We start from the raw sequence: 25,677 nt of genomic DNA, 5'->3' as shown, positions 1-25,677 counted from the left end.
CACATCAACTACCTAGAATTAAAAACTTTGTTCCTAGCCTTAAAAGCCTTTCAGAAGGAGCTGTACGGAAACCGGGTGTTGATCCAAACAGACAACATGACAACCATGTTCTACATCAACAAACAAGGAGGAACACAATCAGTAGCACTATCAGGGCTAGCGCAGGAAATATGGACATGGGACATCCCACTAAAAATAGACCTCCTAGCAATACATCTCCCAGGGAAGGACAATGTGGAAGCAGACAGACTCAGCAGGCAGGCGGGAGGATCCCATGAATGGGAGATCAACCACCAGGAAATACAGAATGTATTCTGGAGGTGGGGTACGCCGCAAATAGACCTATTTGCAACACGCCAAAGTGCAAAATGCCAACACTTCGCATCCAGACAACCAGACCATCGATCACAAGGGAATGCGCTAAGGATAAGTTGGTCAAAGACATTTGCATACGCTTTTTCCTCGATACCACTGATACACAGGGTACTCAGCAAATGCAGGATCAGCAACATGTCGCTGATACTAATAGCACCTCACTGGGCCAGACAGTCATAGTTCTCACATATAGTAGAAATGGTGCATGCACCAGCACACAGATTCCCCAAAAGAAGGGACATGTTAATGCAGAACAGAAGGGTGCTACACCCAGAGCCAGAGAGCCTCAGCCTAGCGGCATGGCTCCTGAAGACCTAGAGTTTGCACACCTCAAACTACCAGCGAGCACAATGGCAGTGCTCAGGGAGGCAAGAAGACCTACCACAAGGAAATGCTACGTAGCAAAGTGGAAAAGATTCACCGAATGGTGCATTAGGGAGAAACTGCAAAGGAAAATCACAAAGGAATCCACAGTGCTAAAATACTTAACACATCTACTACAAAATAATTTAAGCTACACATCCTTAAGGGTGTACTTAGCGGCAATAGTGGCTTACACAAAAGGAGAAACAAGGAAAAGTTTCTTCACCTCCCAAGTAAAAAGATTTCTAGAAGGAGCAAAGAGAATCGCACCTCCAAACAAACTGCCAGCACCAGCATGGAACCTCAACGTAGTGCTAACTCACTTGATGAAGACACCATTTGAGCCAATTCACAAGTCTACACTGCACATGCTCACGCTAAAGACGGCCTTCTTAGTGGCTATCACATCACTACGAAGAGTAAGTGAGTTGCAAGCGCTAACACTTCAAGAGCCCTACCTGCAGATACACAGTGATAGGATTGTAATGAGAACAGACCCACACTTCATGCCAAAGGTGGTGTCTCGGTTCCACATCAACCAAACAATCCAAATACCTATTTTTTTCCAAAAACCAACCACAAGCACAGAAAGGGCGCTGCACACACTGGATGCCAGGAGGGCTGTGATGCACTATATAGAAAGGACAAAGGAGTGCAGAAAGACTAAGCAGCTCTTTGTTTCCTTCGCCAGCAGTTTTTTGGGGCGACCAGTTACCAAAAATATCATTGCACGGTGGATTTCACAAACCATGCAACTATGCCACAAACAAGCAGGACAACTGTTACTAAGAGCAGCTCATGCTCACTCAACAAGGAAGAAAGGGGCAACAATTGCGTTTCTAGCTAACACACCTATTCAAGAAATTTGCCAAGTTGCAACATGGTCATCAGTGCACACGTTCACTAAGCACTACTTTGTAGATATCCAAATGAACAAAGAAGCGCAAGTTGGACAGAAGGTCTTACAACACATATTCAGTAACCAGTGCTCATCTTCCACCCAGCCACCACAATAAGGACAAACCGCTACAAAGTCTATGCACAGCATAGTGAATCCAGAAAGATTCACGCTGCAAAACGTATCGTTTCTTACCTGTCGGTGTCGTTTTGCAGCTTGAAGACTTTCTGGATTCACTAGCGAACCTACCCTCCTTTGCCAGAAAGATGAGACAGGAGGAAAGGCTTTAGAAAATAAGAGGGAAAACAAGAATAACTTAAGACAAGAAAAAAAGAATCCGAAGATGGTGACCAAAGTTGGGAGCCCACCTGGGCCACGGCAAAAAAAAAAAAAGACTAAGACTAAAATTCCGGACCCAACCACTAGATGGCGGAATAATGCACAGCATAATGAATCAAGAAAGTCTTCAAACTGCAAAACTACACCGACAGGTAAACTATACGTTTTCACACACAAGCCCCTCAATTGATAAATCTGGTCAGAACATTTCTACATGACCACCTCGTAGGAGGTCATCCCCATGATCTGACAAGGTGACTACATGACAGCGCTACACATGTAGAGTTCCTACTTTCACATCCCCATCCAACAGCTCTACCTCTGCTTTGTGGTAAGTGGCCACCATTACCAAATCGAAATACTTCCTTTTGTGCTAACCAATGCTCCAAGATTATTCGCAAAGTACCTAGCAGTGGTAGCTACTCATCTAAGGAGGGGGTCATCCACATTTTACCCTACCTCAAAATCAAAATACTTTATTTCCAAGATTTTTTTTTTTACAGAAATATTGCACATTACCCAATTCATTAATATATACAGCCCAAATATCATAAAATCAACAGTGCATAGTACACAGTTGGATCAATTTAACCAACACATGACTTTGACTTATAATGGAGGCAGCAATATAAGATTGAACATTTTTCTTCACTAGAACTCAGCAGAAGGACAAAAGCCCAGAATTTCACTTATTTATAAAAATTTTAAAAAAGAGACCGGTTAACCAGAAGCATACAATTCATCTTGCCCAAATAAAACAGTGCAATGTGCATACCCAACTTATCGAGATCACGAGGGGCTTTCTAAGTCAACCTCACTGACTAGGTCAAATTTCCCATCTCCATTCACTTCTGCTGATAGTACAAGTCACCAGGAAGCCATATGTTTATCCACTTCAAATTATCTGAGAAGATCATGCCCTGATACTTATACTTTCTGACCTGCTCCCACTGCGCATTACCTAAGAACCAAATAAATTGCCTTTTCTTTCTTGTGAAAAACAATGTTTTTGTCTTGTCAATATTAATTGTCAGTTTATTTTCATGAAAGTAAGAATTTTGGGCATTTAGTTTTCGTTGGAGCCCTATAGGTATGAAATCCATCACCACCAGATCATCCAAAAATATAAGGCAGCTGATATGCCTACCCCCAATCTTTGGAGAGTAACTATGCATGTCACTTAGCATCTGGGGGAGGTCCTCAATGAACATACCAAACAGCAGGGGTGCTCGAATACACCCCTGCCGTGAGCCGTTCTCAACTGGGATTTTCCGTGACAGGCTACCTAGCCCGTCCAGGTCGACTTAGCTGTTGCTATGAAGCTTCATCACAAGATCTAACAGGGCTCCACATATATTCTACTGTTCGTTTTCGCCAAAGCATACCTCTGTTCACATTGTCAGATGCTGCTCGGAAGTCAATGAAGCAGCAGCAGAGGCCACCTACCAACTCCATTGACTTCCTTGTGACTTCCAACAGCGTGAGACTGTGGTCCATAGTTGAATACTTTGGTCTGAAGCCTCCTTTCTTCACAGGGATCAGTCCAATGTCAAAAGCCCATGCAGCTAGGTATATCTGAAAGAATCACGTTAGTTAGATTCCTCACCTTAGAATATCCCCAGGCGTCAGGCTGGATCCGGAAAGATTTTTGTAGCAATGCCCCTTGCGCGTCGCTAGGCGTCGTCTGCGGCTCCGCGTCAGTCGTCGGCGTCGTGCGCCAAAATGACACCGTCGGAGTACTTAGACGCTGCCCTCGCGCGCTGACGTCAATTCTTCTTTTTTCCGCGCCAGTAAGCGCCGATCCGGGAAGAGCTTACCCCTAGTCATTTTTTGACCAACTTTTTGACTCTTTTTGGTCTCTCGACTCGACTCTGGTGCCGGTAGGATGCCTGGTTTTAAAGCCTGTGACGCCTGTCATCGCCTGATGTCGGTGACGGATCACCATCGCCGGTGCCTTTACTGCCTGGGGGCCGACCACGACGCGGAGTCATGCCCCGACTGTCAGGCCTTAACATCGAAAGCTAGGCGGGAGCGGTCCCGTAAGCTTCTCGAGCTTCGGCACTCGGCTCCACGCCGCTCCCGGTCCAGGAGGAGGTCCAAGGACCGATCGCGGAGCCACAGCCATCGTCATCGCTCGTCGGGGTCTTCGGGTAAGTCGAAGCACTCCAAGAAGTCCAAGAGACGACATCGCTCTTCGGACTCCCATTGCCGGTCGTGCGACTCTGCCGAGGGTCAGGGTGGTCCCACCCCCGCGGCTCCGTCAGTACCTTCCTCTCGGCCATGAGGGGCCTGGCTCCGCCGTCGATGCCTGTAGGTGCGCCTTCGGGCCCCGCAGGTTCGACTGGGCGACCTCGCGTGCCGGCGGCTCCGGCGCCGTCGACGGCTCCGGCCCCGACGCCGCAGGTCCCCGAGGGATCCAGGCCTGGATCTCGGTCGGCGCCGGTCGACCTCACGACGCCTCCTCCGCCGGCGCCGACACCGGTTCCACCTCCGACGCCGTCCCCGGACGACGTCGTTCCCCAGTTTAGTCCGGCGCCGATTGGTGAATGCTTCATCTACTGCCCGGCTCCGATCGTTCCTCCTGTTTATCGGGAATCGGATGACGAGGGCGACTGGGAGGGGTTTGATGACCCTATGGCCGCTCAGGCCCAACTTTTTCAGGACTGAGCAGAGGAATTGGGGGATGCCAGCGGTCTGGATACCTCCCCGGACGCTGGTTTCATCTCTCCTCCGACTGTGGCCTCGGAGGAGGGTGCAGCCTTCTCAGTGTTGCTGCGCAAGGCGGCCGAAGCCCTAGGGCTCGAGTTGCATGCTGTGGCCGTGAGGACTAACGTCTTCACTGAGGTCCTTCAACCGACAGCAAGCTCCACTGAGCCTCTGCTGCAGTTTAATGAGGCCCTCATTGACGTTCTGCAGGGCACTGGGTCCAAGCCCTCCACAGTCCCTCCTGTGGACCGGAACGTTGCCCGGCGCCACCGCCCAGCTCCGGGCGACCCCACCCCCGAGAGTCTGGTTATCCAGGCCTCAACCTCCCAATCCTCCTTCCCGTCCGCTCCTCAGGATCGGGAATCCAAGAGGTTGTTACAGTTTGGCAAGAAACTGTTCTCGTCCCTGAGTTTGGGACTGCGGTCTTTAAATACCGCTTGCCTGTTGGACCGTTATTCCCACTCTCTGTGGGATACGGTGGAGGACGTGCTGCCCTTGTGCCCGGTGAAGGCCCGGACACGACTCACTCAAGCACTTGCTGACGGCCGAGATGCAGCACGGCATGCCATACGGTGTGGACTTGACACCACGGGCTCGCTGGGTCGGGCGATTTCCACCACGGTGGCGCTTCGGCGTCACGCCTGGCTGAGGTCCACGTCATTTTCGGGGGATGTCCAGAGTTCCCTCATGGACATGCCCTTTGATGGCACTCGCCTTTTTGGTGAGAAGGCGGACAGTGCGCTGGCTCGGTTCAAGGACTCCTGGGCCACGGCCAAGTCCTTGGGTCTTTCGGCCCCGCGGCCGCAAACTTCCGCCTTTCGTGGCCAAGTAAGGGGCGCCTCCTCACGTCCGCCCAGCCACCGGCCGCAGAACCAACCTGCACGCAGTCGCAGACGTGGATTCCGCAGAGGCGGTACTGGAGGTCAAAGTGCCGGTCAGTCCACATCCACCCCGGCAGCATCCGCCTCAAAGCCTTCCTAGTCCGAGCTTTCAGGCCCATTCAACGCCAGTGGGCGGCAGGGTTCGCCATCACCTGCTCCACTGGCGCTCCATCACGTCGGACAGGTGGGTGCTGCAAATCGTCCGAAGGGGCTATTCCCTCCCCTTCGAGACGACCCCTCCAGCCATGCCACCGCTGAACCACCGTATGTCGGGGGATCATTTGGATCTTCTACGAGAGGAAGTTTCGGCCCTCTTGGCCAAAGAGGCCGTCGAGCGCGTTCCTGGTCCAGAAGTAGGTCGTGATTATTTCCACTATTTGCTGGTTCCCAAGAAGGGCAAAGGGGGCCTACGCCCGATCTTGGACCTCAGGAGCGTCAACGCCTTCCTCCGGAAGGACCGGTTCAAGATGCTCACTTTAGCTCAGGTTCTGGCTGCCCTATACCCTGGAGACTGGATGGTAGCGTTGGACTTGCATGACGCTTATTTCCACATCCCCGTCCTGCCGGCCCACCGGCGTTACCTGCGGTTCACGGTGGGTCAGGAGCACTTTCAGTTCACCGTGCTCCCCTTCGGCCTCACCAGTGCCCCTCGGGTGTCCACGAAAGTGATGGCGGTGGTCGCAGCTCATCTGCGCCGATCATGGGTTCCAGTCTTCCCCTATCTCGACGAGTGGCTGTTGAAGGCGGGCTCGCCCCAGCAAGTCGTTTCCCACCTCCAGACTACAGCCGACCTCCTGCACTTGCTGGGGTTCTCCATCAATGTGCCGAAGTCGCACCCGAGTCCCTCCCAGAAGCTCCTTTTCATTGGGGCGGTTCTCGATTCGGCGCAGTTCCAGGTCTATCCGCCGGAACAGCGGGTCCGGGACATTCAGGCCCTGATTTCTATCTTCCGGCCTCTGTCCTGGGTTTCGGTCAGGTTGGTGCTGCGGCTTCTGGGGCTGATGGCCTCCTGCATCCTGTTGGTACCACACGCCAGGTGGCGGATGTGGGCTCTGCAGTGGGAATTGAAGTTTCAGTGGGCCCAGCATCGAGGCAACCTGTCCGACCATGTCTTGATCAGAGGGCACTGCGAACCAGCTGCAGTGGTTGCTCACGAATCGCGATTGGGTCAGCGGCAGATCCCTCTCCATACCCCAAGCGGAGCATGTCGTAGTGACAGATGTGTCCCTCCTGGGATGGAGGGGCCATATGGGAGAGGCGGAGATCAGAGGACTCTGGTCTCCGGCGCAGACTCCGCTCCATATCAACCTATTGGAGCTGAGGGCGATCCGACTTGCACTAAAAGCTTTCCTTCCCTCTGTCCGGGGAAGTGTCGTGCAGGTGTTCACGGACAACACCACCGCCATGTGGTATTGCAACAAACAGGGCGCGGTGGGGTCGTGGACCCTTTGTCAGGAGGCTCTGCGCCTCTGGACAAGACTGGAACACCCTGGTGGTTCAACATCTGGCGGGCTCTCTGAACGCCAGAGCAGACGAACTCAGCCACTGGTGCATGATGGATCACGAATGGCGTCTGAACTCGGACGTGTCGCAAGGTCTTTTTCTGCAGTGGGGAGAGCCTTGGTTAGATCTATTCGCCACCGAAGAGAACGCGCAATGTCAGCAGTTCTGCGCGTTGGAATTTCCAAGGCGGCACTCGCTCAGAGACTTTTTTCTACGCGAGTGGAGTTGCGGTCTGTTGTACGCCTTTCCGCCTATACCACTTCTGCCCAGAGTGCTGAAGAAGATCGGGCGCGACCAGGCCCAAGTTATCTTGGTGGCTCTGGATTGGGCACGAAGGTACTGGTATCCCGAGCTACTCAGTATGTCCATCGATCCCCCGATACGACTGCCTCTTCAGGAGGACCTTCTGTCGCAGCAGCAGGGGACGGTCCTCCACCCGAACCCTTCCAGCCTCCACCTCCATGCGTGGAGATTGAGCGGCGACAGTTGATGCCATTTGACTTGCCTCCTGAAGTCTGTGATGTCATTCTTGCAGCCAGGCGTCCCTCCACAAAGACGGTATACGCCTGCCGGTGGAACAAATTTGTGGCCTGGTGCACAGCAAAGGCTGTGAATCCCCTTTCTGCCCCTCTTTCTGAGGTTCTTCTCTTTCTTCTTTCTTTGGCCCAGTAGGGCTCTGCTCTGGGCACCTTGAAGGGTTATCTTGCTGCAATCTCTGCTTTCTTAAGGCTTCCTGATCAGCCTTCTCTTTTCAAGTCCCCTGTTGTCTCATGTTTTCTCAAGGGCATTACTCATATGTTTTCTCCTGTTCCATTTGTAATGCCTCAGTGGGGTTGAACCTTGTTCTCACTTTTCTGATGTGCGCTCCCTTTGAGCCCCTTCACAACTGTCCCATTCGTCTACTGACTCTGAAAACTGCCTTCCTGGTGGCTATCACCTCCGCTAGGCGGGTGAGTGAGCTCCAGGCTCTGTCAGCTAAGCCTCCCTTCCTTTCGGTTCATCCGGATAAGGTTGTCCTCCGGACACGTCCTTCTTTTCTTCCTAAAGTCGTGACTCCCTTTCACATCGGGCAATCTGTCACGCTGCCCACCTTCTTTCCGCCTCCTTCAAAAGATGAAGAGAGGTTCCACCGTCTGGACCCAAAACGTGTGCTGTCATTTTATTTGGACCGCACAAAACAGTTCCGGGTGGACGACCAACTTTTTGTTGGCTATGTAGGTGCGAAGAAGGGTAAAGCTGTGCACAAGTGCACCATCTCACGATGGGTCGTGTTGTGTATTAAACTCTGCTATTCCTTGGCGAAAAAGGTCCCTCCTGTTGGGCTGCGAGCCCATTCCACCCGGGCCACAGCGAAGACAACTGCCCTGGGACGGGGAGTCCCCTTGCAGGACATCTGTCAGGCGGCGACGTGGGCTTCACTGCACACGTTCGCCAAGCACTATTGCCTGGACAGCAAAGTCCGGAGAGATGACCACTTTGGCAGTTCTGTTCTCCAGGACTTTCTGGTGTGATCTTGGTTCGCAGACCCACCTCCGGGGTTGGTATTGCTGGGGTATCTATTCTAAGGTGAGGAATCTAACTAATGTGTTTCTTTCAGATGAACAAGTTACTTACCTTCGGTAACGATGTATCTGTAAGAAACATTAGTTAGATTCCTCACCGACCCACCCAGCCTCCCCGTTCTGCGAACTGACATCTAGGGTTAAGGTTCTCCCTTTCAGGGCCCTAGATTTTTTGGCACCAGTGTCGGTCTCTTGCATGGTTCAGCGTCCCTGGCGCGGAAAGCTATGTATAAGAACTGACGTCAGCGCGCGAGGGCGGCGTCTAAGTACTCCGACGTCATTCCGGCGCACGACGCCGATGACAGACGCGGAGCCGCAGACGACGCCTAGTGACGCACAAGGGGTATTGCTACAAAAATCTTTCCGGATCCAGTCGGACGACTGGGGATATTCTAAGGTGAGGAATCTAACTAACTAAGTAGGTTTTAAACTGTCTAGAAAGGTGTCTGGGAATGCTCTATTGCTAGTTGGCGGTCTATAAGTGTTATAGCCTAGTGGAACAGCTTCCTGCAATATGAGAAACCTCTATTCCCCGGCCATGTTTCTCTAATGAAGAGTTGGTCGGGTTCTGTGTCTGCCAATAGGTTGAAGATGTGGTACTTGTTTTTGGACATAAAACAAGCATTTATTAGTAGACGCATTAAAGGAATTCTCTACCCTTTTCTGAGATAACCTGGGTGGGAGGGCTAATATAGGCTGGTGGGGAGGTCACATGCCCCTCTCCAAGGCTTTAGGCTCACCTGCTTGCTGATACAAACTAGTGGTTGTCCACCTTCCTCCAAATGAGTGCACCTGGAGGAGGGGTGTGTTGACAGTTCTAATCCACATCTTGTGTCTGAGTAGTTAGGATGGCAGGGTCAAGGGAGAGGAATGGAATAAGGCACAAAGACTGGATCTGGCATCAGTAAAGATTAGTAAATGGAAGCAAAGTTTCACAGAATTCAGACTTTTACACTTAACCAATGCAAAATGTGTCTCATAAGCATATCTAAAGCTTATATTCCTTTGTCCTGCTGTGACTCAGCCAATACAGCAAAAAGGAACTGGGATTTTGGAGAGTGGATAGGTGATTGGGCTGAGCACAGATATGGGAGGAGTAACAAGTCTGTCTAGGCTGAAAAATAGTTTTTTGCTTTTTGTGTGTGAAGGACATCCTCAATCTAAATAAAGAGGGATTTAGCCTGGTTTGTCGCTTCAGTGAGTAATTGGTACTATCTTATACAGACTTCTTGCCGCAGATTCCTTTCTATTGAATATTTCCTAGGCATCAGACTGAATCAGGAAATTTTCAAGCAGTACCCCTGCATGCTGGTTGGTGGCATCATTTGGCTCCGCATTGGCGTCATCTGCGCCAGAAGTAACTTGCGCTGTGCCTACAGAGGCGCTAACCCACTGCGCTGCTATCAGTTTTTTTCTTTACACGCTGGTAAGCACAGATCCAGAGAGCTATCTTCAGTAATTTTTAACTGCCTTTTTCCTACGACTTTTATCGCAGTCTTTTTTGAGATTTCTTCTCCTGGTGTGTTAGGAATGCTCTCGAAGAAACCAACTGGCTTCAAACCATGTGATGCCTGTAACAGACCTTTATTTGGTTTTCCTATGGTGCTTGGAGCCGACCACAACACTTAGACCTGCAAGGACTCCCACACTGTCAATCACAAGTTTTTTTAGGGAACAGTCTGGATTACCCAGGGACACTCCCGGTCGCACAGGTCTCAGGACTCCTCCTCGAGCCGCTCTCAACAGTCATTGCCTCGATCTAAGTCGTCGGATAAGTCTCTCACAAGAGAAAGAAGTCTAAGAAGTTGAAGTGGTCTTCACCTTCTCCGCACTGGTCCACGTCATCGGACCTGGCGTGGGAGTGATAGTTCTCTAGACGACCCTGTGCCACGGTCTGCTTTTGCCTCCCACAGTTTGCCGGTGCTACCTCACCCACCTCATGGAGTTGCATGAGGCAATGAACCTCTTATTTGGCAGTCCGACCCCTCTGGAGCGCCTTCAAGCCCCATGGGTTTGGGAGGAGCCTTCTCTGGTTCTCTGTGGCGGGCCCGTCCATGCTGTCATTCGGGCCCCTTTGATTCTGTGCTGCATCTGGAGTGGCACCACCGCAAGATCGCGACCTTCCTCAATGGATGCTGCAGTGACGTTGTTCCCAGCGTTGCTGACACCCCGTGACAGCGCAGGCCCCTTCAACATACCCTACTCTGACACAGAGCAGGATGGGTATGGTTCAATGCTGACTGGTACCATGCCTTCTGAGCCGTAGGCAGTGCCCTTTTCCTTTGACAGACCTGGAACTGGTGACGATTGGGAAGGGTCAGAGGACCCTTATGGTTACTACCATCTGCTTGATGACACACAAGACAACTGGTACAATGAGCTGCCGGATGCCACTGGTTTTGCATCTCACCAGACAGTGGCCTGGTCTTTCTCCCTACTGTAACTACAGAGAAGGGTGCATCATTCCACTGGTGGTGGGGAGAGCAGCTAGGCCTCGTTCCTTCAGTTGCCCACAGTGACAGTCAAGACAAATGTATTGACAAAGGTGCTTCAGCCAAGAGTCGCCCCCTTTTGAACCATTACTCCCATTAAATGAAGCCCTTACAGATGTCCTCCTTGGGGCCTGGTCCAAGCCCTGCACAGGGGCGCCTAAGCACAGGATAAATGCCCGCTGGCTTCACCCCTCTCCTGGGAACCCTAGTTTATTAACCCAGCTAAGCACCCTGGAGAGCATGGTGGTCCAAGCCTCCACTTCCAGGATCAATCCTGGCACATTCACTACCACTCCACCGGATTGGGAATCTAAAAGCCCGGATACCTTCGGTAAGAGGATTTTTTTTCTGCCAGCCTAATACTGCGTGCCCTTTGGGCTGATATCAACACTGTCAGATTCGGTTGCGCAAGGCTTGCCTAAGGCCTCCGAGGAGGCCTGAGCTATACTCTCCCAAGCCATTGCTGACTGGTGCAATGCAGTAAAGTTCACCATTAGATATGGACTTGACACAACTGATCTACTGGGCAGAGTAATTTCATAGTCTGTGGCACTGAGACACCATGCCTGGCTGAGAACCACTGTCTTCTTGGGGGTTGTTGTAGCTTCTCTCATGGTCATGCCCTTTGATGTATTTCCCCTCTTTGTGAGAAGGCGGACTCCGCGCTGGAATGCCTTATGGAGAGCAAAGCTACTGCCAGCTTCTTAGGTCGGTCTACGGCCCCTCGCCAACCCCACTCCACCTTTTGCTCCTTCCTTGGCTACGGTAGGGGCTACCAGCAGTGTTCTTTCCTGCCCAGCCACCAAGGCCAGCAGACTTCCTAGCTTTTTCATGGCCTCGGATGCGGTTTCCACAGATCATGTGGGACCACCAGCCAGAGGTCAGGTCATTACACCACCCACCCTGGCATCCCCCAAACCCTTTTAGTTTGCCCTTGTACCAGCACGGGCAACCATTGGGGGCCAGAATTCGCCATCACCTTTCTCGCTGGAAGTCTAGAACAACAGACAATTGGGTTTTGCAAATCATCCAGAGGAGCTACTCATCCCCTTTCTGATAACCCCTCCACCCATTTATGACCGGCTGACAGAGGATCGTCACTTGCTCCATCAAAAAGTTTTGGCTTGTTTGGCCTTGGGAGCCATAATGAGGGTGCCAGCATAAGAAACAGGTCATGTTTGCTGTTCATGTTACTTTCTGGAGCCCAAAAACGACATAGGCTTTCTTCATAACCTTGACCTGCACTGTCCCATCTTCTTCCTGAAAAAGGAGAGTTCCAAGTTGCACTCCTTGGCTCTGGTTCTTTATTCCCCGAGGAATGGATGGTAGCGTGTGACGTTCAGGATCCATATTTCCACATCTCCATCCTTCCTAACTACAGGCGCTACTTGTGATTAACAGAGGGCCAAGAGCACTTTCAGTTTGCTGTGTTCCTCTTTGGCCTAACCAGCGACCCTCACATGTTCACAAAAGTGATGGTGGTTGCAGCAGATCTGTGGCAGTCAGGAGTTCCAGTCTTACCCGACCTTGATTGTCTCCTTAAAGTGGGCAGGCCCCAGTCAGCTGTCTCCCACTTGCAGACCTGTATTCACTGCGGCTGACTATCAACATGCTGAAGTCCTAACTAGCTCCCTTTCATCGGGGCCTTTCTGGCACAGTGCAGTTTTGAACTTATCCTCCCATATTTTCAGTCTATGATACGGATGTTTCAGCCTATATTTCGGTGAGTCTGACTCTGAGGCTGTTGGACCTTATGGCCTCCTGCATTCTTCTTGTGATGCAAATAAGTTGGCATATGAGAGCTTTGCAATGGAACCTGACATTCCAGTGAGCATAACATCGGGGGAATTTCAGACTTAGGATCTCGCAGTGAATTACAAAAAGACCTGGCTGACAAACAGCGATTGGGTCAGTGGCAGACCCCTCTTCTCTCCCCAACCAGAACTGACTGTAGTGACAGATGTCATGGTTGTATGATGGTAAAACGCATGCCTGAACCACGCAGTCTCAACCATGACCACGTAATTTTGTGGTAAAGACATGAGTGGTAAAGGGACATGTGTGGTAAGGATCACACCCCTACCCCCGGCCCTGAAAACTGTCCCTTTTCCTCGCCTGAGCCCTAGAGATTGACTCCACTACCTAAGAAACAACCCCAGCCCCTGAGCCCTAAAAACGGTTCCCTACACCTGTAAATTACCCTGCCCCACCCCCTGCCCTGAAAACTCTCTTCCCCTGGCCTGTGCCCTAAAAACTACCCCTATGCCCTAAAAACTACCCCCACCCCAGCGACAAAGCCCTAAAAACTGACCCCTACTGCTGTAAACTACCCCGATCTATCCCCCCTCCCTGAGGCCTAAAACTGACCCCAGCCCTGTAAACTATCCCTTCCCGCCATGCGCTGAGTCCTAAAAACTACTGTGACATCAGCCCCCCACCCTGAGCCCTAAAACCTGACCCCTGCCCCTGAAAACTGCCCTATAAGCAGCCCGGACTCCCCTGAGCCCTAAAATCTACCCTACCCCCAAAAACTACCCCCATGCCCCAAAACCCGGCCCCACTTATCGGACCATGTCCTCTCCCGATCCTTCATCTTCCCGCCCGCACATTCCAGCATCTACACCGCGGACTGCCTTAACCATACAAATGTGGCTAAACTATGGAACAGCCTTCCCCTCCAGATTCGTCTTGAGGCCAATTATGTGACCTTTCGAAAACAAATTAAAATCTTTCTGTTTCCCTAATACTGCTCGGATTTGTGATTGCACTGCTAGCAGTGCTGGGATGCCTATGAGTAACCACACGCTTAAGAAATGCAGATTCATTCATATGCGTGGTTAAGGCAAGCATGGTTTAGCTTGCAGGGAAATGGCACGCATGGCTCAGCCCGCGTTGTTATAGCAGTTTCCCATGTGTCACTTCTGAGCTTGACGGCCATCTGGGAGATCAGAGGACTCTGGTCTCCCGCGAAGTTTGGGCTTTACATCAACTTGCTCGTGCTCTGGGTATCCAGTTGGCATTGAAAGCCTTTCTTTCTTTGACTGAGGGAGGGCTTGTGGAGGTGTTCACCGACACCACCACCACTATGTGGTACTGCAACAAACAGGGTGGGGTGTGTTCATGAACCCTTTGTCAAGAGGCTCTGCACTTCTGTACATGGCCGGAACGTTGGGGCATTTTCCTGGTGGTTCTACTCCTGGTGGGCTCTCTGAACGCCAGAGCAGATAAACTCAGCTGTCGATGTCTAGCTTATCATAAATGGCATCTCCATCTGGAGGTGGTGCAAGGCCTCTTTCAAGAGTGGGGAGAGCCTTGGTTAGATCTTTTTGCCACCGCCAAAAACGTTCAATATCTGCAGTTATGCGTGCTGGAATTTCCAAGGTGGTTCTTGCTCCCGAACAACCAAACCCAAGTCATTCTTGTGGCTCTAGATTGGACACGGAGAGTCCAGTGTCCCGAACTGAACTCCTGAGCATGACCATTGGTCCTCCGTTCAGGCTACCTTTTCGGGAGATCTACTGTTGCAGCAGCAGCAAGGAAGGGTTCTGCACCCAAACCTGTGAACACTCTGGCTTCATGCTTGGCGATTGAGCAGCGGCAGTTGACAGCTTTATTTTTCTGGCAGCTAGGCATCCCTCCACCAAGACAGTATACGTCGTTGAGACAAGTTCATGGCATGGTGTGCATTCAAGGATATCGTTGTTCTGTGCCCTTATCCCAAGTTCTTTTGTTTGTTCTTTCTCTGGGACAGCAGGGTTGTGATATGGGCACTGATCAACTCTTTATGGGGTGTGTTGGTGCTAAGAAAGGAAGGCCATGCAGAAGAGGACCATCTCACTGTGGATAGTACTCTGCATCAAGATCTGCTATTCACAGGCCGTAAAGCAACCCCCTGAGGTCTTATGTGCTCATTCTACCAGAGCCTAGGATGTGACCACTGCTTTAGCTCGTGCACTCCCTGTCCTGGACATTTGTCAGGCAGAAACGTTGGCATCTTTGCACATGTTTACCAAATACTACAATCTGGATGGTCAGGTCTGTCGTGACAGTCACTTTGCTCATTCAGTCCTGCAGGACTTTTTTGGTTTAATGTGTCGCAGACCCACCTCTGAGAAGGTAAGCTAAGGAATCTGCGGCTAGAAGTCTCTATCAGATGAACAAGTTACTTACCTTCGGTAACGACTTATCTGGTAAAGACTGAATTTAGACACAGATTTCTTACCGACCCGCCCGTCCTTTAAGTTCTGGAAGCTGATTTCATAGAGTGACCCTTCTACAAGCCTTCGCAAGACACCCCAGTGCCTCAGCTTTCTTTGTGGCTCCGTGTTTCTGGCATGAAAAGTCGAGAATAGAAACTGACATCAGCGAGCTCGGGTGGCGCCTATATAAGCATTTTACAAGTCACTTCTGGTGCAGAAACGGTCGATGCAAAGCCAAACGCCACCTACCGGCACACAGAGGTGCTGCTCAGAAATTTCTGGATCCAGTCTGAAACTGATATCTGCCTGAAACTGGTACCACATGGTTTGAAGCCTGTTGGCTTCTTAGGAGAAATCTCTAACACACCTGCAGATGAAATCTCAAAAAAGGCTTCAATAAAAGTCGAGGAAAAAGTCAGTAAAATAATAACTGGGGTTAGCTCTCTCCGGATATGCGCTAACTGGCACAGAAAGAAAAGAAACTTACATCAGTGTGCTGGGGTGGCTACTATATAGGCATTGTGCACTCGACGCAGAGCCGAACGATACCAACTACCAGTAGGGGTACTGCCCAAAGATTTCTACATCCAGTCTAATGCCTGGAAAATATTTTAAGATAAGGAACCTGCGCTAGATAGTGTCTACCAGCTAAGGCGTTACCGAAGGTAAGTAACTTGTTCTTATACTAACTAATATTTGAGAGCATATAAATGCCACTGATATAGAAATAACATAAGAATCAGATGCTAATATTCTACTGTACTTTTGTTATAATTGCATATTATATGTCTGGATTAGGTTTACATATTTGGTACATAACCCCAGAGGTCCCTGCTTTACTTACTTGATGATATAGTTAATACTTGGAGGACGAAAATATGATAATTTTCTTCTATAATGATGCACACAATATTCATGCATATAGAACATGATTTCATAGCACATGTACTGCAGAACTGTCTTGGAGCTGTTTTTGGTATTCTGAGAAAAGTTTATATGCTTGATACACTCAAAACGAGATATGAGCATTTGAGCTTTAATGGTGCTATACAAATACTTTAATGTGAGAGGTATGTGGCAGGCATAGTCACCTGTTTCCCCGAGTATGAATGTTAATTAATACATATAATTGTTGCTGCCAGGGGGCAACTGCAGAGAAATATTCTCATCCTGCAATTCCGATACTCTTAGCTGCTTCAGATATAAAATAGTTTTCTGAACTTGTTTCTGTGACCTAGATAGGAATATCTTCTAAGTCATTCATTAAACAATATTTGTTTGAAAAGACAACAGCGTGGCTTAATTTCACTACTCAACATTGTCATCATGCACTTTGTAATAATATTGCCTCCTTTTATTGGTTCTGGTGTGAGTTTTGACTGGTGCTTTTGTACTCTTTTCTTTATCTTTATTTTTTTGTTTTTTTCAGGACTTGACCTATGTTCGTAGGGTTCCTACAGTGCAGCCTTTCATTGGCTCCTCTATGTTTGCACCCTTGAAGGTGCTGCCAAGCCAGTGTCTCCCTCCTTTAAAGATTCCTGACCATTGTGTGTATCCACCGCCATGGGCTATCCCTTCAAAAATTGAACATCTTCCAATAGCTGTTCCAGCACCTTTCATCAGAGATGGTTATACGTAAGTAAAGGTCTTCTTCTAATACAGCCAGAGCTACAGGTCAATCAACTCTAAACAGGCACATAAAGAGCCACACGTTTGTCAATCTTTCACATAATCTGGGACTTCCTGGTTGTCCTTACCAAACCCCAATCCAAACTCCTCCCCAGCTCAGCATGTCTCATTACAGTACACTTGATGCTCTGTCTGATTAGCCATCCCCAAGTTTTCTGCAGCATCCTCCTGCTATCCCCCAACCTCAAGACAGCTAATTTCCCACCTGACTGTTCCCTTTCAGTGTGGCCTGATTACAGCTCACTGTGACTACTTGGTCTATCTCTTGCCGGACCGCTACCTATGTTTCATTGTGTAACACGCTTATCTGATCTACTGGTGGCTTAGCCTCGCATAACAATTTACCTAACTTCCCATGCAGTGCACTACTAATTGATCATTACCCCCCCAACCCCCCCAATTTACAGAACGTGCTGCAAATGACTTGCTCTTGCCTCCCTCCCAATCTATTCAATTGGTTTTCCTTCTTGACAGTATTTACGCACATACAGACTTGTGGAAAGCTTCAGCTTCTGAGTCTGTCTGCTGCCACATTTTGATATAAACAATGTATTTACTGTTCATCACGGAGAGTATTGTCCTGGACCATCAACTCAAGGTCTGTATTCTATATGTTTTATTTCTAATGTCTAAATAAATGTTTAAATCCTTGCTGAAGTAGAATAATCATTTTCACCAGGAGCAACCCACCTGCTATTCATAGTTATGATTTTTGGGAACCTAGAGTTTGTTAAAAATATTTCAGTATTTTAAAAAATAACTGCCTCACCTATACAGAGGCTTAAGTGTGTGATGCCTAGGTTTCTGATTCAACGGTTAGTCATGTTGGATTCTTGTCAACACAATAAGAATGTCTCAGCAGGCCTTTTGACATCTTAAAACCTAGAGCAGAGGAAACATGTGTTTTTGGTTATTAAACATATCTACTTTAAAATGTGTAGGAGTAGTCTACTATGGGCCTCCTAGATCATCAGTGAGACACAATTACAGATTTCTCACTGGTGGGAGGCCCACATACATCACCTTCAGATACAATGAACATGGTCTCAGAAATAGGCATCCTACCAGGAGGCTAGAGCTGTGAATTTAGGTCTGAAGACTTTATTCCACAACTCTGCGATTCCTAATCTGATCGACACAAAACAACAATGTTGTATTGTATGAACAACCTGGGTGAAAAACATTGAAAGACTTATGCTAGGAGGCACACACCATCTAGTGATGGCTGTAGTCTGATCATAGCAGCAAGCAATTTTAAGAAATGTATGATTGGTTGTTACATGATCACGTGCCCCATACTTCAGTCTGCGACCGGTGATCCCCAAAAATAGGTCAGGTTGTCACTGCAGTTGCCCAGATGTTTCTTTTTGCTACTACCAACTAAAAACTCTTTACTGACTTTTCTACTGTAGATACAGCAACTCCAAATCCTTTGCCTCACTTTGAACACTCTAACCCACTAGAACCCTTAATTCAGTTTTGCCTACGTTTGGTGGAATCAATAAAAAAAAACGTTATTACAACCCAAATCTGGCTCTCCACTTGATACATACCCACCTCATATCCTTCTCTTAGCTGCACAAGAAGTAGCATCTGCGCTCTCTGATATATACAGGTCCTTAGCTTCAACTGTAGTTCTTACTAGTTGCAAACAGGCACTACTAATTCTGCTTAGGAAAAAGCCTTCAGCCGACCTTGTGGTGCAGAGTAATTTGAAACATATTTCTCTTCTGCCATTGCCTGCTAAAATAGTTGTAAAGGAGGCCAATAGTATATTGAAATAATGTCCTTCTTAACCCCTCTCGTACAGGGTTCAGAGCTTTGCGCAGTACAGATTCTGCTCAGTCCTGCTCCCGTTCCTTGAGTCGGTAGAGCTACTCTCGATGCTGGTCTTAATCTCTATCCAAATACTCAGGTCAGCAGGCAAAGCATAGGAAGTCGAAGCTGAGTCCTGCTCCTTTGAGCTATTCCCACCACACTGATGAAGCACTTGGCGGTGCCAACAATCATGTTCCTGCTTCCTAAATCGTCTGACTTCTTAGTTTATTCCGCAGCTGGTACCGGCACAACCCAAGTTTCTTGGGCCTTCAGGCATTCCAGATCAAAGAGTTCCGCTTAGTTATGCTCTGGCTCTTCGGTACTTTACCAACTCCCTCAGGAGTCTCTGTGGCGCCCACAGAGCCTAGAGGCCTACCACCTGAAACCCGCAGGTTCGCTCTCAAATCCAGCTGGACCCTCTGAGCAGCTGCTGTCCTCAGCTCCAGTGCTGATGCTGCCTCCGGCACCCAAACCCACTCCGGTCCCGCAAAAGTCTACGCTGATGCTGACTTGGCCGCCTGAAGAGGTAGCGCGATTGTCCTCTTTTGGCGCAGTTTCTGCGCTGGTTTGAATTTGACCGATATCACAGCCAAGTCTGCCTGAGGTTTCTGAACTCACTTTACCACAAGGCAGGCAACACTCTTTATACTCATTACATTCTCTTCTTGGAACAGACTGTTAGAATGATTATGACCAGGGTGATTATTTTGCTCAGCCCTATGCCGATGACAGTTAGTATGAAGGCTTGCAAGATGTTTGTGGGATGGAGACTTCCCCCGAGTCAGCCCTTTTCTCTCCCCCTGGCCCGGCCGGTGAAGAATCTGCATCCTACGTCATGGTTATGAGTAGGGAGGCTGAAGTCCTTGACCTCCAGCTCCCCATTATGGAGGTTAAAACAAACAGCCTGGCGGAAGTCCTGCAGACTGGCCAGACTGCTTCTGAGCCTCTCCTACCTTTTAATGAGGCCTTGACAGACACCCTACTAGGGCCTTGGGCTAAGCGTTGTACCGCCCCTCCTAATAACCGGAAAATTGACAGACTCCATCACCCTGCTCCAGGTGACCTTGCCTTTTTGTCGCTGCACCCTTCTCCTGAAGGCCTTGTGGTGCAGCTAGTTTGGCCTTGTGGACAATTAAGGCCTCTATTTCTTGGGCTGTTACACTCCTATCCTTTGGGACTCGGTGGAGCAAGTCCTAGCAGGTGTTCCTGAACAACTTCACCGTGTTCTGTGACAAGCTATCCATTATAGTTGTGATGCTGCCAAGTTCACAATTTGTTGTGGCTTGAACACCACCGATGTCGTTGATCGCAATGCGTGGCTTCGATCAACTGACTTGTTGGGTGATGCCCAGTCCTCCCTGATGTTTGATGGCATTCGCCTGTTCAGGAACAAGGATGATTATGCACTTGAATGGTTCAAGGAGAGTAGGTCTACTGCTCATGCTCTGTGCCTTTCTAAACAGCCTCTCAAGCAACAATTTCAGCATTCCTTTCATGGCTTTAAAGGAGGCATTCTTTACTGTCAGCCTGTCCCTCCCCAGTTAGGAACCCAGCAGGGAACCCCCAGGACACCGCCACTTGCCAAACCTCTATAGTGTACTCTTCCATGGTCACAGCCACTTGGTGGGAGGAAGAATCAACCGCTTCTGTACGAGTTAGCTAGGTAGTTCCTTCAGATTATTTGCAAAGTCTGTCTTTCCCTTATGCTTGCTACTTCCTGATGCCTGAGAAGGACGGAGTTCTTCTGCCTATTTTATACCTGTGCGCTCTCAGTTCCTTTTTCCGGTATGAGTAGCTCAAAATGTGTACCCTGGCCCAGATCTTGTCTGCTATAAACCCTGGAGACTGGATGGAAGCGTTTGATCTGATGAACGTCTATTTCCATATTCCCATCCTACCAGCTCATCTGCATTACCTGCAGTTTGTGGTGGGAAAGGAGCATTATCAGGCCAATGTACTCTCCTTTAATCTCACAAGTGTCCCTTGGATGTTCACAAAAGTGATGGCAGAGGTGGCAGCACACCGTCGGAGGTCAGGGGTGCCATTCTTCCCCCTACCTCAACAACTGACTTTGGAGGGCAGACGTGCCAAAGGCAGTCATCAGCCACCTCCATACTATAAGGAACCTCTTGTCTTCTTTTGGGACCATGCAACGCGCCAAAGTTACATCGGACTCCTTCTCGAGCGCTTGCCTTAATGGACCAATTTTGGACAGGTAACAATCCTGATCTTTCAGCCTCGGTCCTGGATTTCAGTAAGGTCGACTCTGAGGCTGCTAAAACTGACGGTCTCTTGCAGTTTGCTGGTCAAGCACACCAGGAGGCATATGTGTGTACTGCAGTGGGATCTAAAGTCCCTGTGGGCCAAACATAAAGGGGACTTCACCAACTGTGTTCAGATTTCGGAGGAGACTGCAAAGGAACTGCAGTGGTGGTTGCTGAACTGAGATTTGGTCGACAATAATCCTCTCTGGCTTCTCCACCCAGAGCTGACAGTGGTGACAGCTGCATCGCTTCTAGGATGGTGGCTGCCATCTGGGAGCGGTGCAGATCCGAGACCTATGGTCTCCTGAGAAGTCCTCGCTCCCCAACAATCTTCTGCAACAGAGGGCTATCCGCTTGGCACCTATTCTTCCTTCCATCCAGCAAAGGGAAGCTGGTGCAGGTACACATGGACAGCAGTGCCATATTGTACTGCAGCAAACGGGGCTCGGTGGGTCACTGACATTATGCCAGAAGGCCTTGTGACTATGGAAATTGGTTGACTGCCAAGAAGTCTTCCTGGTGGTGAACTACCTGGCAGGACTTTTGAATGCCAGGGTTGACAAGCTCAGCCATCCTTTCCTAGCAGCTCACGAGTGACAATGACACCCCTAAGCTGCGCATGGTCTCTTCATCAAATGGGGAGAACCTTGGCTCAATCTATGTGCCACTGCAAAGAATGCAGTGTTCGCACTTCTGCTTGTTGGAGATTTCACGATGACTCTTGCTCGGAGACATGTTCCGCTTTGAGTCGAATTCAAGACTCCTGTAAGCCTTCCCGCCTATACCACTCCTGGTCTGAGTTCTCAAGAATTCAGGACAGACTGGGTCTAAGTCAACGAAGCGGCTCAGGATTGGGTGCAGAGAGTATGGTATTTAAAACTCCTAGGCTTGAGCCTATGTCCACCGATTAGGCTCCTCCCCTGGGAGGACCTTCTGTCTCAGCAACAGGGCTGGGTTTTGCATTTGGCCATCTCAACCTCTACCTTCATGTGTGGAGATTGAGCAGCGACAGTTAAACACCTTCGACCTTCCTCCAGAGGTGGTTGATGTCTTCTTAGGAGGCAGGCATCCCTCAATGAAAATCATAATCCCCTGTCTTTTGGACAAATTCATGTTTTGTTGCTGCACTCACCAGGTTGACCCCCTGCAAGCTAAACTGTCATGTTGTGCTATTTGTTCTGTCCCTCGCCCGGCAAGTCCTTTCCCTGTGCACAGTTAATGGTTAGCTTTCAGCCCCCTCTGCCTTCTTAGGGTTGCCTGATCAGGCCTCCTTGTTTAAATCACCAGTTGTGATTGATGCGATTTCTTAAAGGACTACGACATGTTTCCCCCTTCTCCATTTGTGATGCTCCAATAAGACCTCCATCTTTTCCTTACTTATTTAATGTATACTCTCTTTGAGCTGCTCCACAGCTGTCCTTTGCGGCTTCTCACCATTAAAATGGCGTTCTTGATTGCCATCACCTCTGCACCGCTTGTGAGTGAGCTTCAGGCTCTGTGTGTTCATCCGCCATACCCCACCTTTTTCCCCAATGGGCTGGTTCTGCTCCTAAACCCGCCTTTCTTCCGAAAGTTGTGACGCTGTTCCACTTCGGTCAAACCATTGCCATCGCCATGCTGGCGGTCTGTGCTCCACCTTTCCAGAGAGACTCCATCGCTTGGACCCTAGAAGAGCTCTTTGTTTCTACATCGATCACACCAAAGACCGCCCTGTGGACAATCAGCTCTTTGCCGGGTTCAAATTGAAAAAAGACAAGGCTGTGCAGAGTTGTTCCATCTCCTGCTGGTTCGTGCTCTGCATTACGATCTGCTACGCATTGAATAAGCATCCTCCAGAAGGTTTGTGCACCCACTCCACCAGAGCCAAAGCTGCTACCATTGTGTTAGCACACGGAGTCGTGGTCCTAGACATCTGCCAGGCAGCTACGTGGGCATACCGCCATACATTCACTAAACGCTATTGTCTTGACGGTCCGGTTTGCCAAGAGTGACATTTTGCCCACTTGGTCCTGCAGGATTTTCTGGTTTGAGACCTTTCACAGTCCCACCTTCAAATATGTACTGCTTTGGTATCTATTCAAAAGGTGCGGCTTAAAGTCTCTACCAGAAGAACAAGTTCCCTACCTTTAGTAATGCTTTTTCTGGTTGAGACCCTATCTAGCTGAAGATTCCTCACCTATCCTCCCCATTCTGTGATTAGACTTTACCTCTTAATAAGATCCCAAGTCTGGGAAACTGCAAACTGATATACCACTTTACTTTTGGGGCTCCAGGACAGTCTAAAAAAACAACTGACGTTAGCACGTGTGAGTGACATCTTTTTAGTCCCGGCATGTCCCTTTCGGAGTAGAATGGCCTCAGTGTAGATTTGAATGGATCCACCTTCCAGAGTGCAGAGGTACTACGAAAAAAGTTTCCAGATCCAGTCTGATGGCTGGGGGATATTCAAAATGAGCAATCTGCAGCTAGATAGTGTCTCTACCAGGAAGAGCGGGAAATGACCTTTGCCATGACTCCGGAACAAAGAGTTTCGGAGTCACGCAAGCCAAACAACGACTTGCCCGAAAGACGACTCAGCCTTAACCACACATCTGCATGGTTAAGGCTGAATCGGTCTAGTGTTTGGGCAGGGTGGAGTTCGGCTTGCGTTGCACAGGAACAGGTAAGAGGGGTTTGTGGTTAGTTTTTGTGGGGTGTGGGGTTAGTCTTTATGGGTTATGGGGTTAGTTTTACTTGGGGTGGGGGTTGGGGTTAGTTTTTAGGGGCTGTGAGGTTTGGGGTTAGTTTTCAGGGGGTGTGAGGGGCTGGGGTTAGTTTTCAGGGGGTGTGAGGGGTTGGGGTTAGTTTTCAGGGGGTGGGAGGAGTTGGGGTTAGTTTTCAGGGGGTGGACGGGTTGGGGTTGGTTTTTAGGGGGTATTGGGTTAGTTTTCAGGGGTGGGGGTTTGAGGTTAGTTTTCAGGGTGGGGCGGTTTGGGGATAGTTTTGATGGGTGGGAGGGGTTGTTATTAGTTCATAGGGGGTTGTTTGTTTTTAGGGGGTGGGGGTGGGGGTTGGGGTTAGTTTTTAGTGGGTTAAGGGGGGATCGGGGTAGTAGTTGGTATGCATTTGTTTTACCGTGCATGGCTTTACCACAAAAAATTGTGGTAAAAGAATGCTTGGTAAAATAAATCGTGGTGTAGATGGTCGTGGTAGCTACCTCGTTGTTAGGGTAGTCATTATTGTGGAACTCGTTGTTCCAACATACAACCAGAAAGAGCGTTACCGAATGGAAGTAACTTGTTCATCCTCAGTAGATTGTTCACTTTTTTCTCTAACTCCGAAACATTCTACAAAGTCATGAAAAACTGTGGTCACAGTAATCCATAAACTGGACAAAGATCACACTTGTTGTTCCTTTTACAGACTAATATATTTTCTTAACCTTTATGTCAAAATCTTCACAAGTCTTCTAGGTGGAAGACTAGCACTAGCATTTTCTTTTCGGAATAGATGTAGGGAGAATACTAAACAGATTTCTCATCAAGCAGAAAATATACATTAAACCCTTAAAAACACCCAACTGTGTTTACCAAAATGACCTTTGACTAGGTAAATTAGCATTTCTGACCAAGCCTCACAAAACATTTGTATTTAGTCGTAGATATATGGAATGGATTATGTTCAGTTACAAAACTCCCTCTGCTTTGTTTGGGTCAGTGAGGGCTTCATACCATTCTAGAGGGAGATACACAATGATCTGCAAAACCAGCATTAGGGTCCTCTCGTGATCCAAAAGATTGGCCGCTAATAAAATGACATTATGGCCCATAATTTTGTTCTTATTTCAGGCATTGTCGTGGGTCCTCCCTACCACTGTGCTCAAATATTTCTAGAGAACCATAGACAACTTTGTATGGACAGGGAATAATCAGAGGATCGCTAAAGAATGCTGAAAAAAGGGTAGATAGGGCTCCCCATCTCCGCCAACGTCTTAAAATGTAGTACCTTGTGGCCCTCTTATGTTACATAGTTGAATGGATTAAATCCAAATCAGAGAAGCAGCTGTGCTTTACTGACCTGTTCATTGCATGGACAAATATCTGATACGTACCATGATGGGACAAAAAGACTCCACTATGAGGGACTTTATTCCTTGCCGATTATTAGAGCCAGAGTAGCTCAGAAGCTGAGCTTCTCAACAGTTATCACCTATTTTGGGCATTTCCAGCTGTACACCTTCTGTGGACAACTTTGCCGTTGGTAAATGGAGGTCCCAGGCCTAGAACAGGGTTGTAGACTTTTTTAACAATGCAGATATTAAACCATTGGAAATGCTTGAGCTGAAATTTTGATTGCAGGAATTAGAAAACAATATTTCCAGATTAATCAGTGTGTCTTGCTCCTTTCTATAAAACCACACGCTGCCAGACTCTTAACAAAATATGAGAACTGGCGCGTCATGAGGTACGGGGATAAGAAACTCCTTTCATATTGTGGTCAGAATAACAGGTAGCCTTTTCTCCTGGAGGCTCTGTTACAATACCTTATTGAGATGGTATTGCTCTTGCGGAGGCCTTATCTTCATTTTCCTGCAAACAAGAATTAGACC

General features: G+C 48.9%; 1 protein-coding gene across 2 annotated transcripts in view; it reads left to right on the top strand.

Moving 5' to 3' along the window:
• MED13L (mediator complex subunit 13L) overlaps window positions 1–25,677 on the top strand; it is a 964,037-nt gene that overhangs the window by 744,323 nt on the left and 194,037 nt on the right. For both annotated transcript variants that reach the window (XM_085634904.1, XM_085634903.1), the window contains exon 16: window positions 16,748–16,953. In XM_085634904.1, the coding sequence (XP_085491030.1) occupies window positions 16,748–16,953 (206 nt within the window). The remainder of the gene's footprint in view (window positions 1–16,747; window positions 16,954–25,677) is intronic.

The sequence above is a fragment of the Triturus cristatus genome, chromosome 11 (genome assembly GCF_964204655.1).
Source record: "Triturus cristatus chromosome 11, aTriCri1.1, whole genome shotgun sequence".
NCBI lineage: Eukaryota > Metazoa > Chordata > Amphibia > Caudata > Salamandridae > Triturus > Triturus cristatus.
This window is presented reverse-complemented; position numbering and strand designations above follow the sequence as displayed.